Here is an 18,924-nt window from a genome sequence, read left to right as displayed (position 1 = left end):
TGGACTTTGGTTTGGGCCTTTCTGCTACATTTGAGTCCAGTAAGGCCGAAAACTGTGTGACTTATGGTAAGGAAAGGTAAAAAATCAATACTCATTCATAATGACTTTATTCTGTAATGCTAGTGTTGAGGTAGTTCCCGCGGCGGCTCTCATTCCAAGCCACACGATAGTAGCGTCGATTACAGTATGTGGACGGGAGTCGGAATGCTAGTGTGGGACGTATGAGTTGCCCTTCGGTGGCTCGTGATAGGGTTGGTACCTGGATTGGCAGCGTGTCTGTTAACTTTGGCCTAGGGAACGCGTACGCGGCTGAGTTACATGCGGTTGAAATTGGATTGCAGTTAGTTTGGGACCTTGGTTACCGAGATATCTTGTGTCTGTAGGATTGTGCTAATGTGGTGAAGGTATTCCAGCTGGATGTGGAAGTTTTTAATTACTGGGTCAGGGATATTATTGCGAGAATTAAAGCAAGCTTTGATGGCAACAAGGTGGAGGGACTAAAACCAACTATTTTGCAAACACTAGTTAAATGACGTTGCAATGCCACATGAGCTTCTCGGAGCTCCGGCGTTGACCCAAACGACCGGAGGACTAAAACCAGGCGAGGAACTAAAGTCATATTTGGGTTAAAGGTTGGGGACCGAAAACTTAATGAAGCCAAAGAAAAATAGCTATAGGTCAACTTTTTATTTTTTTTGAAAGATATAGGTCAACCTATTATCACGTTTGCTTTATGTTTGGAATCAAGACATATGCCTATGCCGTTTGACATGCGAATTTACGGCCTCCCAAAATTATTCCCTTAATGAAATCCACGACTTCAGGATTCCCTTGGGAAGGGAATATATAAATATATTCTTTTGTACAATTTGCATGCGCTGCAACAAGGGCACACAAAAACCCTCCAATCATCATATAAAGGTCTTATGCGCCCTATAAACCCAAACAACCCCTAGTTTTACAAAAGGCTTAATTGCAGTTTTGCTCCCTTATCTTTCACCTAAGTGCGATTTGGCTCCCTCATGTTTAAAACGAGCGATTTTACTCCCTCAAATTCTAGTTTGTGAAAATTGGCTCCCTCCGTCTATTTGCCGTCAAATTTCAGACGGAATTTGCTTGTTGCACCACCAAGGATGACGTGGCTTTGCTAATTGCACCACACAAAATGACACATCAGTAAATGAATATTTTTTAAATACTAATCATTCTTTTATCATCTTCATCCCCATCGGGCTATCACCTGCATCCTCCTTCTTCCATCATCTTAAACAAAACCTAGAAAATCAAACCAATACCGAGAAAATCTTGGTTTAATCCTTTAAACAAAACTGAAACAAATTGAGTTTGCTAAACAAGTCATATTATATTATTATCCTTTGTGATTTAGTCACTAACTTCCAGTCGAAAAACACAATACCAAATTTTTTGTTATGCCACGAGCAAATTTGGGAAGTTGAAGCAGAGAAGTGAAGAGACGAAGAGCTTGGTTTTCAGATACGGGAAAAACTTGGGTTTTAAAACCTGAGAACAAAACCTTAATCTGACTCACTTCTCACCCAACCTCATCTTCAGATCCATCATCAGCCACCTCAATTCTCACCACCTCCACTCCCTTCTCAGCCCCAATTTTCTTCTCCTTCTTCTTACCTCTCCTTAAACCAGAACCCCAGCCACCATTAAATCCAACACCTAGACCTGAAATCCCCACCCCCTAAACGAAAACCACCACCCACAAATTCAATCGACCTGGAGATTAAAAAGATGAAGAGAAAGACCTCACACTCAAAGACCCATTCAACACACCACCACCTTTCTCATAGCCATCACCTTTCTCAATAAAGCCACCATCTTTCTTCTTTGATTTGAGTCACGGTGGGTTTGGGGCTTATGAAAATGAGTTTCACGACAGATGTGACAGTTACGGGAGGGCAACTACTGGTTTTTCAGATCTAGGTTTTCACAATTTTGGAAAAATCTGGGTTTTCAGATTTGGGTTGAATCTCTAGGTTGGAAGAAGTAGAAGAAAAGGAGGAATGTGACAGAGGAGGAAGAGAAAACAGAGTTGAAGATGAACGAAGGGGAGAGGAGATTTGGGTTTAATTATTATTATTATTTAATTGTTTGTTTTATTTATTTAGTGAAGTGGCATCCAAGTGTTCAATATGTGAGAACCATGTCATTTAATGAACGCCACGTCAACCAACTCCGTCAAACTTTAAACGGCTAACTAACAGAAAGAGTTGATTTTCACAAATTGTAAGATAAGGGAGCAAAATCGCTCGTTTTAAACATAAGGGAGCTAAATCACACATAGGTGAAAAATGAGGGAGTAAAACTGCAATTAAGCCTTTACAAAAATATTCTCATGTAATGTCAAAATCTTAAAAGCATTTCAAAATTAATTAAAAGAGAATAATTGGATGCTTTGATTCTATGTATGCATGGTAAGTGCAAAGTGCAAACGATGTATCCGGAAGAAAATTATTGAAGAAAAATGTGGAATCAGTTATGAAAGTTTTAGCTTAATTAGCTTTAAGATTAAATATTCTTTTCACTTATGGCGAACAAGTTCTCCACATCTGCACAGTCCAATTTAGTTTGAAAAATTCATAGATTCTAATATCCAATTAAATCACATGGTAACAATGCTTCAGAGTACTCTTGCATGTCGAGACATCAAAACATCACAAACTTAACATGTTTTGGCTTGGAAGAAGCTTTGAAAATTCATCGTGTTGCCTGGATGTAAAGAGCTCGCTATTGGAGGATATTATTGTCTCCTTAACAAGTGAATAGATTTGCCTAATAAAAGATATTGAACTACAAGTATTGTGAGTTTAATACCGGTTTGAATTAATGTCGCTACTGCTAAAACGATCAAATAATAATTTGTTGTTTAATTTCCAATAACTAGAAATAAGCGAAAGCGATAAAAACAAAGAGACTTATATGAGAAAGAAGTACTCAGGGTGTAACTTCATCAATTTATAATTATCCCTTTAATAATTCCAATTGACCTATGAAGTATGAACTCTTTCATTCATCTACAAACGATGGTTTTCCTAGATTTCTACTTGTTAATGTCTTAACTAAGCATAACATCAAATTCAACCGTTGGCATTAATGTCTTAGTTCAAATTCAATTGAAGAATAATCGTTCTTAACCCCAAGCCAACAAGACCAAGCGTTACCCTTATGTATAAAGCGTAGAAAAACTTGATCAATCCCTTCCCCAAATTCTTATTCCAAACCAATGAAGTCAGAATCTCACAATCGAATTGAGAATTTTCTCGAATCAATAATCCCGCCTCATATTTCTGTATGTATAGGAGATGGTGAGCAATTTGGGGTGAAGACAAACCTACTATCTCAGTGCCACAAGGGTTCCTTCCTTACTTTCCCTATTTGTCTGCACCTTTGACATTGATCCTCAATGATGGCAGTGTAGAAAATAGGGAGTCATCATGGTCACTGATGGCCATGTCGCGATCGACGTCATTGAAGGAGCAGAGGCCCCAACATTTAACATAAGCCTCTCTTTTGTCATTGTAATGTTTTTTGGTCTGTCAAAAAAAAAATTGCAATGTCTTTTGGTAAACAAGAAGAAATATACATAGAGAAAAATGATGATGCACCGACGGTTGACGGTGTAAAAAAACTTGAAATCCTTGAAATCTGATTGGTTGACGGTGTAAAACAACTTTACACCGTCGGTGCATAGAAATTAAACTCATATGCATATTATTTAAATTTTGGTGGTCGTCATGGGTCATCATCTTTTGACCATGGATAGTAAAATAATATAAATAAGCATATAAGTAGTCACTTAGTTAAATTTATAAAAATAGGAGTCGCATGTCCATAATAGAGGCTGAGTGGATGCTTTCATCACCTTCTTTTTTGGTCACACCTTCCATCACCTTATCTTTCCAACCCATCTCAACAAAAAAAAAAACAAAAACAAAAAATGTGGCCCTCTTTCCAACCCCCTCTTTTTGAATGTTTCTCAGGATGAGTTAGAATGGGGTAGGTCCAGGAATGCTACCCTTGAGTGGCTTAAGGTGAGGGTGTTAGAGAAGATTGAAGGGTGGAAAGAAAAACTTTTAAATCAAGCCGGGAAAGCGGTTCTTATCAAGGCATTTCTGCAAGCGATCCCCGGTTATGCTTTGTCCATTATAAGGCTCCCAAAAAACTTCTGCAGCCTCCTCTGCTCTAATATTGCAAGATTTTGGTGGAGGGGACCACTGAAAGAGAGGCATCCATTGGAGGGATTGGAATTACATTTCCAAAGCCAAGGGAAGAGGAGGGCTAGGGTTCAAAGATTTTAACTTAATGAATACTTCCCTTCTTGCTAAACAAGCTTGGAGGGCATACAAACAACCTGAGGCTTTCTGGGTCCAAATACTAAAGGGGCTTTACTTTCCCAATGCTGACTTTCTTCAGGCTACAAAGAAAAGAGGTGCTTCATGGGGCTGGCAGAGCCTTCTCCAAGGCAAGGACCTCCTAACTAAGGCAGGGCATTGGCAACTAGGAGATGGAAGTCGAGTTAAAGTTTGGAAAGACAGTTGGGCCCCAACTCATCCCCTTCAACCTCCACAGGAAGCTGACCCCAACTTGACAGTAAGGGATCTTATCCTTCCACATCAAAGAGAATAGGATTTGAGGAAAGTTTTCAGCATCCTGCCAATTACACATGCCCAACAAGTGGAGAAAGTCCCTCTCAGCTTATTCCAGGTTGATGATTCGCTTTGTTGGCCATATTCTAAAGAAGGAACATACCCGGTTAAAACATGCTACCAAGTGGCTCATGCTCTTGCCCATCCAATCAACGAAGCAGAGGAGCAGGATGCCTGCTGGAAGATCATTTGGAATTTAGATGTTCAGGAGAAAATCAAATTTTTCCTGTGGAAATGCTGCCAAGGTGCCCTCCCTGTCAAAGCTAATTTGTTTCATAAACGAATTGCCCATGACCCTATTTGCCCCCTATGCCTTCAGGACAGGGAAGACATCATACACACACTTCTGGAATGCTCCTAGGCCAGAGCAGTTTGGCTGGCATCTTCCCTTCAAGTAGATTTTTATGCTGCTAGACCTGAGTCTTTCATGGTGTGGTTCTCTCAAATGATTAACAGACTGAAGGCTCAACCAGAAGGCTTTGAGGAAGGAATGTTCACCTTGGCCCATTTCCTTTGGGGTATCTGGAAAGACAGGAACTTTTATCACTTTGAGTGAAAGCCACCAGACCCAACAAACACAATCATTAAAATCAAAGTGGCTTGTTCAGAGAGACACCACGAGGTACCTTGCCGTTATGGGAATGCAGCCCAGAGGAGCAACACGACACACAAATACCAGATAAAGTGGAATCTCCCTCCCCCGGGCACTGTTAAGCTTAATGTGGACGCTACCTTTTTTAAAGAATCAGGGAAAGGGGCTATAACAGTGGTTATCACAGACAACACCGGATCCTTACTCTTGACCCACTCGAGGAACATTGTTGCTCAATCGCCCCTGATGGCTGTGAGGGAAGCTCTTCTGATGGCGGGTAACCTGGAGATCCCCAGAATCCTTTGTGGTCTCTGATAACCAGACGTTGATCACCCTGATCCGAGAGCATCGTGAGGATTGGAACATAGTAGTTGTCCTCAGAGATATCCAGAGGATGCGATCCCAATTTCGTGTGTGTGGCTTCCTCTGGACAGCAAGACAAGGGAACCTTGATGCTCATAGTGCAGCCAGAAATCGCTACAATCAACCAAGCTAATTCGATTTCAGGAGTGGCACTTGTGATGCTATGTTTTTGCTTTCATGCCGTTACATTCGATGTTGCTTTGTGTTTGACGATTTCCATGTATGTTGTTTATTGGATAGTCTTGGTTGCCCTCTTGATCGGCCCGCTTGGTGTTTGTAACCCAAGCTTTTATTCTATGACTTGTACTGCCTTTGGGCCCTTCAATTTTATGGAAGTATGATCCATTGACCAAAACAAAAACAAAAAAGTTATTTTTCTGTTTTAATTCTTTTTAATTGGTATCTAAACAAATTATAGCTTAACTATCAAACAAGGATATGGATTCTCGGAGTTCAAAAAAAAAAAAGGATATGGATTCCACCCTTGGATCACACTTACTCATTTACTTTATCAACATTTTATTTAACTAAAATTAATATTTAATGGCCAAGATTCATGCAGTTGAAAAAACAACCGTAGAGGATCTTATTCTATCAATCAAATGTTTGTACTTGATGTGTCAACTTGGTGGAATTCAACCACATTAATATAGAAGAAAAATGCCCTATTTAATGTTGGAATCAACAGAAAATTTTGAAAAGGCTTTTAAGAGTGAGAGGAGGCCCCCTAATTGAGCTTTTGCTTCAACCAGCCACTTGAACATCTAACTGCCCTAACTGTGGAACTATAGGCAGGGCAATTGTGTCTTGAGTTCTTCACCTAACTCGCCTTGGAACTCAGGGGGAGGGGGTTAATGTTCATGTAAATGAATTAGGATTATCTCACGTCACATGATGATCATGTTAAGTGAAACATTGTGTCTATATATAACATGTCTATTTGCGCTATCCTGAACCATGAGATAAAACGCTTCCTCTCATAGCAAACAAGTTTTGTTGAGCTATACAAACAGTGCAGAATCATGTACTGAATACTGATCAGTCAAAGAAAGAAAACCCACATTACATATCAAATACAGATTTATTTTTTCGGGAGTAGTCACTGATCCAACCTTGTATTAGCTTGATCTCAGTCGCTCTCTGCTCTACCAACCAATCGGGATCATTTCCAGTTGAAGCACGTAAATCTATGTGGTGAGCACCTAGGAACGAATAAGAAAAAAATGAATTCACTTGAAAGTTAGATAAGGAAGTTAGAGGAAATTACATTCAATAAACCGAAACAGATGTAGCTTATAGCAATGTAACGTACAGGGAAATTATAAAAAATTTAGACAAGAAAATAGACTCATTGAAAGTAGAATATGAATGGGCGAATAGTTGCTTTAACATAGGATCCATACAGCAGCAGAACACTAACAAATTCAAAATAATCAAATGCATTACCTTCTTTAGTAACAAGAGAAACAATACTTTCAGATATATTCTGCAGAACACTGCAACGGAAATAATTTGAATATCAGAATCTGACATCAACTGTCTAGAATTATCACTTGCTGTTAACATATTAAACATCATAGCAAAGATATTTGAAGAATAAGTAATATATCACCTGCCCCCACTCCATGGATCCAATAGGCCATTTGAGAAGATTATATTGCTTCCGAATTTCTTCAAGGTGGCAAGGATGTTCTTCAAAACAAGAAGTCCAGACACAAAATAACGGGTTGAAACAGCATATCAGAATACAACTTTTCTTTGGGCACATGAATATAGCCCTTTAATTAAGCATGCTTCATTCAATCTATCTTTTTTTTTTTCATTTTCTGCAAGAAGAGTAACTAGAAAAGACAAGATTATAGAGCAACAATGCTGCAGAAATTCCATATTATAGCATATTACTAGATAACTTCAACAGATGAAGCTAAAATATAGCAGTAATTTTTCTACATTTTTTACCCAATTTACTAGGTCACCCAAATGGAAACAGTCTATAGCATTATACTTTTTCCTAATTTATTCACTCAAATATTCCTTCAGGTCATATTGATTAACCAATCGCCAACGCCTTCACAACTAGAAAAAGAAGTAGCCACCTTTGCCCTTTTGCTTTTCCCTACACCCCTAATATAGATTATTGACATGTAAAAACAATATGTTTCGCACTTTTACTAGAAGAATGGTACTTTGATTGGGTTCATCAAACATGTAAAATTGACCAAAATGGAAATGGAAGTCAGGTTTAACTGTAATTGTTCCCTTACATGCCCGCCAAATTCTGTAGTAATCCATTTTGGCCTTGGCTCCACTCCAAAACTCTTGACGCAATCCTCTTGGTAGGAAGAGTAGTTGTACTCATATGGTGGAAACATGCTGGACTCCTGGCTGCTAGACATTGGCATAACCATTTCAGTGCAAGCCTACACCATGGATAAGTTGAGATGGAAAAGATCATGATTAGTATGGTAACATAATTTTCAGCGGTTTTCACATTATTGGGCATCAATAGTAATCCATCAACTAAGGAAAATGAAAGGGAGAAACAACATTTAACTCAAGTCAACCTGCCAGTTCCAGCCACTCATGCCGTGTGGATCATCATCCAGTTCAAAACATTTAGCTTCTCCTGTATAATTGTAGTAGACATTCACTCCTTCATATATGCGCTCCAGGATACTAGTCCCTGCAGGACCCTGATCAACCCTTCTGCAGAGCTATAAAAGAATACATATAATCATATTGATTAGCATAGAAAAACAGGATCCTTCCTGGGAACAAACTAACTCCTTTGTCCTAGCTACAAGATGAAAATGTTCCTTGAAACATACACTAGTTACTCAATTGCCTGGTAGAATCACAAAATTCAGTTAAAGAAATTTGAAGATTGGAATCATATAGGATTAGCATCAGAAGGACTGAATTAGGAGAGGGGAAAAAAGTCACCGCATATACAAGTTTGTATGCGTGATAAAATAGGATATCTCATTTTAATATCAGGAAATAAAACTAACCTCCTTGATGGGGTGTCCAGGTAAAGTCATCAAAAAGTCAGAAGGATAAGGGTAGTTCACCATTGCCAAATAACTATATGCAGACTCCAACCAGCCAAATAGATCGTCAGAGCTTTTTAATTTCCTTCAATTAGTTTAACTAAATCAAGACAACAGAAGGAATAAAAATGCCATATTGGTCAATAAAAATCAGGACACATATTTCTTAGAAAAATGCCTTACTGGCATAACTTGAAAGTTTTAGTCAGATGCTCAAGGCCATCATTTGTTTGACCCTTGGATGCTATCTCATCCCATGACTGTTTTATATAGGTAAAGCAAGTGGAACTTTCACGCTATTGGACAAAGAGTAGAGTAAATCGTTAGTGCACCAATTATAGCATCAGAACAATGAGCAAGACAGGTCTCCATTCTGACTAACTTTAAAATCATTGGAAACAATGTCGTAGAAAGTTTCCGGAGGCACAATGTTTTCAAATTGAAGAATTGGAGCCGAAGAAGCAAGTGCCCCAATAGCAATGTGAGGATACTTGAGTCTCATCCATGCTGCTAACACTGTTTTAGATGAACCACATCACCATTTCATCAAAAGAAACAAACCCACATCAACATATCAATAACCAGGACTTTGATCACATAAGAGACAGACAACCTTATGAGTTGCAAAAGTTTTCTCCCTTGGCACCGGCACCTCACGAGTTGTCGAACATTGATTTTTCCATGATAAATATTTACGAGCAATGCTTTATCCTCCTACAAATCCTCCTACCACTACATAAAGAATATATTAAGTGAAAATTAAGTTCATTTAATACTTTCTCCATTCAGTATGGAGGAGAATTTGTAGGAAGACCTAACATTACTCAAAGTTTATAAAAGTCCAACAATCACTTGCAAGGAGAAATAATCTAAGATTGAACATTCATCAAGAAACTGTATACTCTCCTTATAAAATTCATCAGGCCCCCTCTAAAAACTTCTCACAGAAACAATTAGAAAATATCAAAAACCACTATAGCATGTTTGGGTCTTTTCCCCCGGTATATTAAACTTCTTATAACATATTCAATAGTATAATACATCCTGAAAACAAAACAAAACAAAACAAATGAACTAGAGTTTGTTACTTACTTCCACCATATGATCCTCCAAACAACACAACAGGGCAATCAATGGCTGAAAAATTCTGCTTCAGATCAATGAGCAGAACAGAAAAATCAGCAAGCGCTTGCTCAGCCGTGAGATAAGATAAAGTGGTAGCATTCTTATACGCCTCCTCTCTACTTCCATAAGGCACAGACTCACCATAATATCGATGCTATCACACCCACAAGAAAAAACCAGTTATCATCACACACTCACAAATTCACAATCTAAACTGACACACAAAATGTTCGAACTCACTTCAGGAAAAACAACCATGGCACCGAACTGAGGCGCGATTTCCCATACAAACCCGGTGTTTTGGGCGAACCAAGTGATATCACCTTCGTTGCCGCAGTAGGACAAGGGTGGTGAACCGGTGGTGTTCTGCCATATTTGGCAACTGGTTGTGACACTGGCTTTGTCGGATTGGCTGTTACTGTTATTTCTGGTGGGGTGGTTTTTTGTTTTTCTTTTAAATTAAATGGTCAGCACAGGCTAATTGGACTTTGGTTTGGGCCTTTCTGCTACATTTGAGTCCAGTAAGGCCGAAAACTGTGTGACTTATGGTAAGGAAAGGTAAAAAATCAATAAGGTAGTTCCCGCAGCGGCTCTCATTCCAAGCCACACGATAGTAGCGTCGATTACCGTATGTGGACGGGAGTCGGAATGCTAGTGTGGGACGTATGAGTTGCCCTGTGGTGGCTCGTGATAGGGTTGGTACCTGGATTGGCGGCGTGTCCGTTAACTTTGGCCTAGGGAACGCGTACGCGGCTGAGTTACATGCGGTTGAAATTGGATTGCAGTTAGTTACCGAGATATCTTGTGTCTGTCGGATTGTGCTGATGTGGTGAAGGTATTCCAACTGGATGTGGAAGTTTTTAATTACTGGGTCAGGGATATTATTGTGAGAATTAAAGCAAGCTTTGATGGCAACAAGGTGGAGGGACTAAAACCAACTATTTTGCAAACACTAGTTAAATGACGTTGTAATGCCCAGATGAGTTTCCCGGAGTTCCGATGTTGACCCAAACGGCCGGGGGACTAAAACCAGGCGAGGAACTAAAGCCATATTTGGGTCAAAAGTTGGGGCCCGAAAACTTAATGAAGCCAAAGAAAAATAGCTATAGGTCAACTTTTTTTTTTTTTTTTGAAAGATATAGGTCAACCTATTATCACGTTTGCTTTATGTTTGGAATCAAGACATATGCGGATATGCCTATGCCGTTTGACATGCGAATTTACGGCCTCCCAAAATTATTCCCTTAATGAAATCCACGACTTCAGGATTCCCTTGGGATGGGAATATATAAATATATTCTTTTGTACAATTTGCATGCGCTGCAATAAGGGCACACAAAAACCCTCCAATCATCACATAAAGGTCTTATGCGCCCTATAAACCCAAACAACCCTAGTTTTACAAAAATATTCTCATGTAATGTCAAAATCTTAAAAGCATTTCAAAATTAATTAAAAGAATATAATTGGATGCTTTGATTCTATGTATGCATGGTAAGTGCAAAGTGCAAACGATGTATCCGGAAGAAAATTATTGAAGAAAAATGTGGAATCAGTTCTGAAAGTTTTAGCTTAATTAGCTTTAAGATTAAATATTCTTTTCACTTATGGCGAACAAGTTCTCCACATCTGCACAGTCCAATTTAGTTTGAAAAATTCATAGATTCTAATATCCAATTAAATAACATGGTAACAATGCTTCAGAGTACTCTTGCATGTCGAGACATCAAAACATCACAAACTTAACATGTTTTGGCTTGGAAGAAGCTTTGAAAATTCATCGTGTTGCCTGGATGTAAAGAGCTCGCTATTGGAGGATATTATTGTCTCCTTAACAAGTGAATAGCTAGATTTGCCTAATAAAAGATATTGAACTACAAGTATTGTGAGTTTAATACCGGTTTGAATTAATGTCGCTACTGCTAAAACGATCAAATAATAATTTGTTGTTTAATTTTCAATAACTAGAAATAAGCGAAAGCGATAAAAACAAAAAGACTTATATGAGAAAGAAGTACTCGGGGTGTAACTTCATCAATTTATAATTATCCCTTTAATAATTCCAATTGACCTATGAAGTATGAACTCTTTCATTCATCTACGAACGATGGTTTTCCTAGATTTCTACTTGTTAATGTCTTAACTAAGCATAACATCAAATTCAACCGTTGGCATTAATGTCTTAGTTCAAATTCAATTGAAGAATAATCGTTCTTAACCCCAAGCCAACAAGACCAAGCGTTACCCTTATGTATAAAGCGTAGAAAAACTTGATCAATCCCTTCCCCAAATTCTTATTCCAAACCAATGAAGTCAGAATCTCACAATCGAATTGAGAATTTTCTCGAATGAATAATCCTGCCTCATATTTCTGTATGTATAGGAGATGGTGAGCAATTTGAGGTGAAGACAAACCTACTATCTCAGTGCCACAAGGGTTCCTTCCTTACTTTCCCTATTTGTCTGCACCTTTAATTTGTCATTGATCCTCAATGATGGAGTGTAGAAAATAGGGAGTCATCATGGTCACTGATGGCCATGTTGCGATCGACGTCGTTGAAGGAGCAGAGGCCCCAACATTTAACATAAGCCTCTCTTTTTCAAAATTATAGAATCCCTAATTAGCCAAATCAATGTCCATTTTTGGGATAGGTTTATCATATGATTAATTGATTATATATCAACTCAATATATATATATATATATATATATATATATATATATTGTATCTTCGTTTATGAATGAATAAAATCAAACATGATTTCACATATATCAAAATATAAATAGAGAAGATAGAAAATTTATCAGATTAAGTTTAATATGGATGGAAAAAAAAATAGAACTTTGACACTTTGACTTTGAGGTAAATCCAAATTCCTTCACTCTCAGCCCTTGACACTCACACAGCTTCATGTGAAGTCACCATAGTGGAGGGTGACATGGCTCCCAATGCTTGAACGCAAGCATGATGGTTAATCATGTGTGAAATCTCCACCCAGCAAGCAATAGAAAAGTGAGTCAAGTGGGGCAAGCTATAGAGCCTCTTCTTTATTCACAGTCGGTGCATTTTGGTGGATCGATGCTCCCTCCGTCGTTCACGACTTTGAAATATCAAACAAGATACATGATTAGTAGTTCTATGACTAGGCTTTTCTTGTCCTTTCCTGGAATGATTCTCAGTTTCTATATTGCTAATGAAGCCAGCCACTCTCTTTCGTAAACCAAGAATCATGATTTCATGAATTAGTCAGGTAGGTGCAGATAACGGCAATTATTTGCACTTTTTGGCTTCAGCTTTATATATAACTTTTAATACATTTTAATGGTTTGTCTGAATGATTTATAAGAAAGTTAGAATTAAATAACTCATCGTCAAATCACATATCACTCACAAAGAAAGCTCGCGATGCCCCGCTTAAGAGGACACCCTAATTATCACATTTGTCTTTGATAAGTCAAAAGATTGTATTAAAAGGGAATACAAGGCATACCCCAACCCTTAACACAAGAGAGAAGAAAAAAACCACAAAAAGTAAATAAGAAAAGGAACAGGGCAAAATATATATATCCAGTCAAAACAATGGGTCAACAAAGAACACCAAAAACACATAAACAACCAAATTAAAAGCAAAAGAGACCCTAATATTTTCCAATATTCATTGATCAATTAAGACCTTTCTTACCTTGAAATCACATACCTTAAGTATCACCACCATGGGTCCCCATTGTGAGGTTGTATGACTCTCTCAAAGTCTCTTGGGGAAGGGGGTGATGGTTTGAGAATGTTCGCCATGCACACTTGCCGCAGTACTTCGGATTGGGGTTCACTAAGACCAGAGAATTCTTGCATTGGTGCGGTTGGCCTTGGTCAAGAGCAGTCACCTGTGAATCCTGGGTGCTGTGTGTGGGCATAAGTTGGTCCCGTGTTGTGCCTTTGGGGTTCAGGTGTCCTCCTTTTGCCGTGTGATAGGGTTTTGGATGGCGTCACAGTTGATCCTTTGGAAATATTTCCAGTATCGACCTCCTCCTCACATATGAAAGGTGATCCCCTCTCTCTTATGTCCTTCATGGATGAGGTCAGGTTTGACTAGATCCCTATTTAAAGGGCCGACTTTGAGTACATTGGAAAGATACGATGCGTAGAGGGAGGGGTCTTGTTTGGTGGCGCGAGCATTTATGACGTTGAACCTCTGGCATATATACCTAAAAAAATTCTTCGCCGCTTTTCCTTATCTCAAACAGAGTTGCATGGGGCATTTGTCTCCTTAATTTTTTGGGTAGCGAAGTGTTTTGGGAACTTGTTTGCTAGGTCCCCAAAACTCCCAATCAATGGTCTTGTCAGAAGGTTCATGAATCATGTCAAAGTCGACTTGGTCAATATACTAGGGAATTTCTTGCATTTTAGGGAATCACTCGTTCTATTGATCATTACCTAGGCCTTGAAGGTTGTTAAGTGTTCCTTTGGGTCGATGACACCAGAGTAGGTAGGGGTGTGCAAGCCCCGTACTTTATAGGGTTTGTTCGGGTTTAAACAACTGGCCCGATCAATATTCAAAGTCGGGTGAAATTCAAGCACGACCCGTCCCACAAACACTCCTAATATCAATTGAGATTTTTAATTTACGTAATTTGCATGAAGATGTACATACTCTTCTCTTCTATATAGTTCTATGCAGTGTTTTCATTTAGTTTATCTTTTCTTTTTCTTTTGAATTTTTGGTATATAGATGATAACACCATGAACTATTGAATTAACATTAAGATTCAGTAGAATTATGGGATATAATACTTTTTTTCATACATTCCTTGTCACGCAATGAAGAATTAGTAGTATAAAATAAACATTTAATGTTTCTACTAAAATGAAATATTTCAAATTTCAAGAGTAATATATCAGATAAAATAATTTTCCTTAAGATTCTTAGTACTATTTGGGCCAACCAAAACCCATCTTATATTGACCCGGTACTAGTTAGACCCAACGGGTTGCTTTGGATTTAGGGACGAGTTAGGGTCTATAAATTGACCCTTTAAATATATTGGGTTGGGTGAGGGATAACCAAAGAGCATGTTGTCGCATGTTGTCACAATTGGGAATCTTCCCCCGGTGTTTTTGTTCCCTCCTTACTTTGAGCCATGGAGGTGTGTTATAACTGGATGGGAATTCAAGGTGTGTTATCGAAGGAAGGCATGCTCCATTTTCTTCAGCATGCGATTCCTTGGAAAGGGAAAAAAGTGAACAGATGGTGGAAAGCTGTATGGTTTGCAACTATTTGGAGTATATGGCTATGTAGGAATGCTGTCATCTTCAAGTCAGGGATCACTGATATTGAGGAATTATGCAGCTTAATAAAATGGAGGGCATGGACTTGGCTTAGAGCGAGAGTTCCTTCTTTTAAAGTATCTCATTATGAGTGGGACAAGGATCCAATCTATTGTTTGTCCATGGGAGCTGCTGCGTGACTTGAGGACCATTACATTATGCAACTGGTAGTATGTGGAGAAGGAAGGTTCTAGGCTAAATTTCTCTTACATGGAGGGAATATGGGATCTAATTGTTTCAGGGTCTGTTAGGAATATTTTTCTGTAACTTTTCTTCTACCTCTTGTGCGTCTTCACTCTTTGCTTCTTCTCTATTCCTTGCTTCTTGTATTATGGGTTGGAGTACCCCTTGTACTCCCTTATAATGCATGTCTTTTTCTTCTCAAAAAAAAAAAAACTTTGAGCCATGGAGGTGATTTGAGCTTTCATGATCGCATCATGCTCCTTCAGTTCGTTCTTTAAGGCCGTTAATGCTCCCATTGCTTCGTCGTTATGGGGTGTCGTCATAGATTATTGTAAAGGTGAGTTTGGGGAATGGGTGACCGAGAACACTTTACTGGGCCACCACGATGAGCCCTAGATGTTCCCTCCAAATTTTGGGACTAGGTCGAAGATTATTGAAGTTTTTAGCCTTTGGACCCAAAATTCGTAGTGAGTAAAGATATCCTAAGTGTTTGACCAAATTAAAGCTTTGTTATAAAGACTCACTTTGTATGTTGGGTTCTTGAGGGTTTAATTTCTTGTGGTGTCATGTCACATTGGTGATTTTATTTAAGTGTCATAATTGGATTACTAAATGAGGCGGCGCCATTAATTCGGCTGGGGGTTACGATTATTGGAGGAGGGGTTATGGTATGCGTCTAACTCTCACTCTCCTTTTTTGGTGAGGGAAGGGATGCAGATCAAGCCTAAACTGGGTATGAGATCACCAAACGTAGAGCATTCACAGTCTCCCAAGTTCTAAACGTTGAACTTAAAGTGTGACCCATCCCTTAAATTAGGGTTTGAAGTCACCAAATTCAAATGGTACAATTATAATTACTTATGGCTAACTAATATCTAAGTACTTAACAAATAAGGTAGAGATCCTACACGGCTACACTATTGACTATCTAAATAAGGAAGATATATTTTATGTTTATGTCGTTGTTTTTTTTTTTGAGAAACAAAATATGATATATATATATATATATATATAATAAAGAAAGCTGGGAAAAGAACCAGCATCAGCAAAGATAGAGTACTTCAGCTTCATAAGCCCACCCGTGACCCATATTGATTGAGAAGAAGCCAAGAACCATGCTTCTGTAGTCACATAGAACACCCCCTACACCACTAGGGCCCGGATTACCTTGAGACGCTCCATCGACGTTGAACTTGAGAATACCTCTGCTAGGGGGTGTCCACCCTTTTAATCTTTGTTTGGGTATCAGTTTCTTGAAGGATAACATGCAGAAGTCCCTGTGGAATTGGTCGAAATTGTAGGGGCATTCCTTCCAAACTGCTTTGATCCACCAAAAAATTGTCATGAGATGGAGGTCCCAAACCTCTTGAGAAGAAGCTAATTTGCCCTTGAAAACAGATTGCTTCCTCTCTAACCATAGAGACCAAACTAACGCATACAGGATGAGATTCCAAAGCATAGGATCAGAAGCTACAACAATTGAACTCCATTCTTGGGCAAGATCAGATAAGGACTTGGGAATAGTCCAGGATGTTCCTTCCCTCACTATTATTGCGTTCCATAAACCCCATGCAAAGGAACAGTGAAGAAATAGATGATTTGTAGATTCAATTTCCCTTGAGCACATGGCACAAATACCATTATCATTGAAAGTAACACCTCTGGAAGCCAGGTTTTGTTTGGAGGCCAATTTGTCATTACATGCTTGCCAAAAAAAGAGTCCCACCTTTGGAGGCAAGATTTTTCTAAGGGCTGCTGGGGAGTGCCATTTTACTTCCTCAAAAGCTTTTTTCTCAACCCAAGCGCAAAGACCTTTAACCGTGAATTTACCAGAAGTATCGAAAGCCCAAAAGAGAGTGTCGGGTGAATGGGAGGCGGGAAAGTGAGTATTTATCATGTCCAGCAGGGTTTTATATGTTGCTTCTTCCCAAACAAAGAGAGGTCTTCTAAAAGACAAGTCCCAAGACCATTTTCCGTGATGAAATAGTCCCACTTCTTCAACTATGGTCATTTTATTCAAGCTTACAACAAACAGACGAGGAAATTTAGAACACAAAGGTTCAAAGTCAGCCCATGGATCAAGCCAAAACCTGGTATTTTTTCCATTCCCCACTCCAATAACGAGACCTTTCTCCAACCCTTTTGCTAGTAGTGTGTCTTCACTAATTGTGTTTACAATATCTTGCATGTAGGTGGACCAATTTCTCCCCTCTAATATTGCATGATGGAATAAAATCAAATTATCATCAAGATGATATTTAACAGTGAGCACTCTTCTCCACAAACTGTTTCTCTCAATTCCAAACCTCCATGCCCATTTCAATAGTAAAGCTTTGTTCCTCCAAGCTATGAATCCCAACCCGAGGCCACCACTCTCTTGAGATTGACAAATCATCGTCCATGGAATCCATGCAATTTTCCTCCCATTATCATCTTTCCCCCACAAGAAAGCTCTTAAGATCTTCTCTATTTCAGCAATAACACCAATGGGGGCCTTGAAAACAGCCATGAGATAAAGTGGAATGGAGCACAATGTTGCTTTCATCAAAGTTAGTCTCCCACTCAATGAAATGTATTTAGAATTCCAGTTTCTTCTTTTCATCCTTAGATTGATTAGCATAGGTTCCCAAAAGGAGATTCTACGGGGGTTTTCCCCTAAGGGTGCCCTGAGGTAGATAATGGGTAAATTCCCAACGCTCCATCCGTAGGTAGATGCCAAATTATGAACATCTGAATCAGCTATGTTGATACCAATAAGAGTATATTTTGAAAAATTAAGCTTCAATCTGGAGGCGAATAAAAAAGCTCAAAAGAGTAATGCATAATAAGTCCAATTGCCCCTCCTCATTTTCACAAAATAGGAGTGTGTCATCCGCAAATTGGAGATGATTCAAAGCAAGTTCCGGGTCAATTCTAACACCGCTAAATTTGAACTCCCCTAACAGTTGGTTCAACATACACGACAACCCATTGACACAAATGTTAAAGAAAAGAGGGGATAGTGGGTCACCTTGTCTAAGCCCTTTTTGCATCTCAAAGAAAGATGTTGGGGAGTCATTGACCAAGATTGCTAGAGCCGCGGAGGAAATGCAATTTCTCATCCAATTTATCCATTTGTTGCCAAATCCCATCTCCATAAGAAGATCCAATAGGAAGCCCCATTCGATGTTGTCATATGCTTTCGCAAAATCAAGTTTTAGTAAGAAACCTCCCCCTTGTCTTCGTCTAAGACAATCGATTATTTCATTGGCAATGAGAATGCAATCTGCAATTTGCCTCCCTTGTGTGAAAGCATATTAATTTTCCGTGATGGCTACCGGCATAACCTTTTGGAGTCTAGCAGCTAAAACTTTGGAAATCAACTTATCGGCGCTACCAATGAGGCTAATAGGTCTGAAATCAGCCACTGTCTCGGGGCAATTGTGTTTAGGGATTAAGCAAATGAAAGTAGCGTTCAAACCTTTGACTAGTTTGCCGGAGTCATGGAAATCATTGAAGAAACGGATAACCTCCCCTTTAACAATTGGCCAAAAATGTTTGAAGAAGCTTAGATTAAAACCATCGGGCCCAGGTGCCTTATTCCCATCGCATGTTTTCAGAATCTCCCATATT

At 38.9% G+C, this 18,924-nt stretch overlaps 1 protein-coding gene across 1 annotated transcript; it reads right to left on the bottom strand.

Moving 5' to 3' along the window:
* Window positions 1–6,502: 6,502 nt before the first annotated feature.
* Window positions 6,503–10,259, bottom strand: LOC130712304 (uncharacterized; the record flags this gene model as incomplete). Its single annotated transcript, XM_057562143.1, has 10 exons — window positions 6,503–6,833; window positions 7,078–7,127; window positions 7,244–7,323; window positions 7,896–8,051; window positions 8,196–8,345; window positions 8,643–8,766; window positions 8,865–8,977; window positions 9,064–9,197; window positions 9,774–9,960; window positions 10,047–10,259. Coding segments are annotated over 10 exons (1,347 nt in total), but the record flags the coding sequence as incomplete, so codon positions are not given.
* Window positions 10,260–18,924: the final 8,665 nt, after the last annotated feature.

The sequence above is a fragment of the Lotus japonicus genome, chromosome 4, assembly GCF_012489685.1.
Source record: "Lotus japonicus ecotype B-129 chromosome 4, LjGifu_v1.2".
In the NCBI taxonomy this organism is placed as follows: domain Eukaryota; kingdom Viridiplantae; phylum Streptophyta; class Magnoliopsida; order Fabales; family Fabaceae; genus Lotus; species Lotus japonicus.
This window is presented reverse-complemented; position numbering and strand designations above follow the sequence as displayed.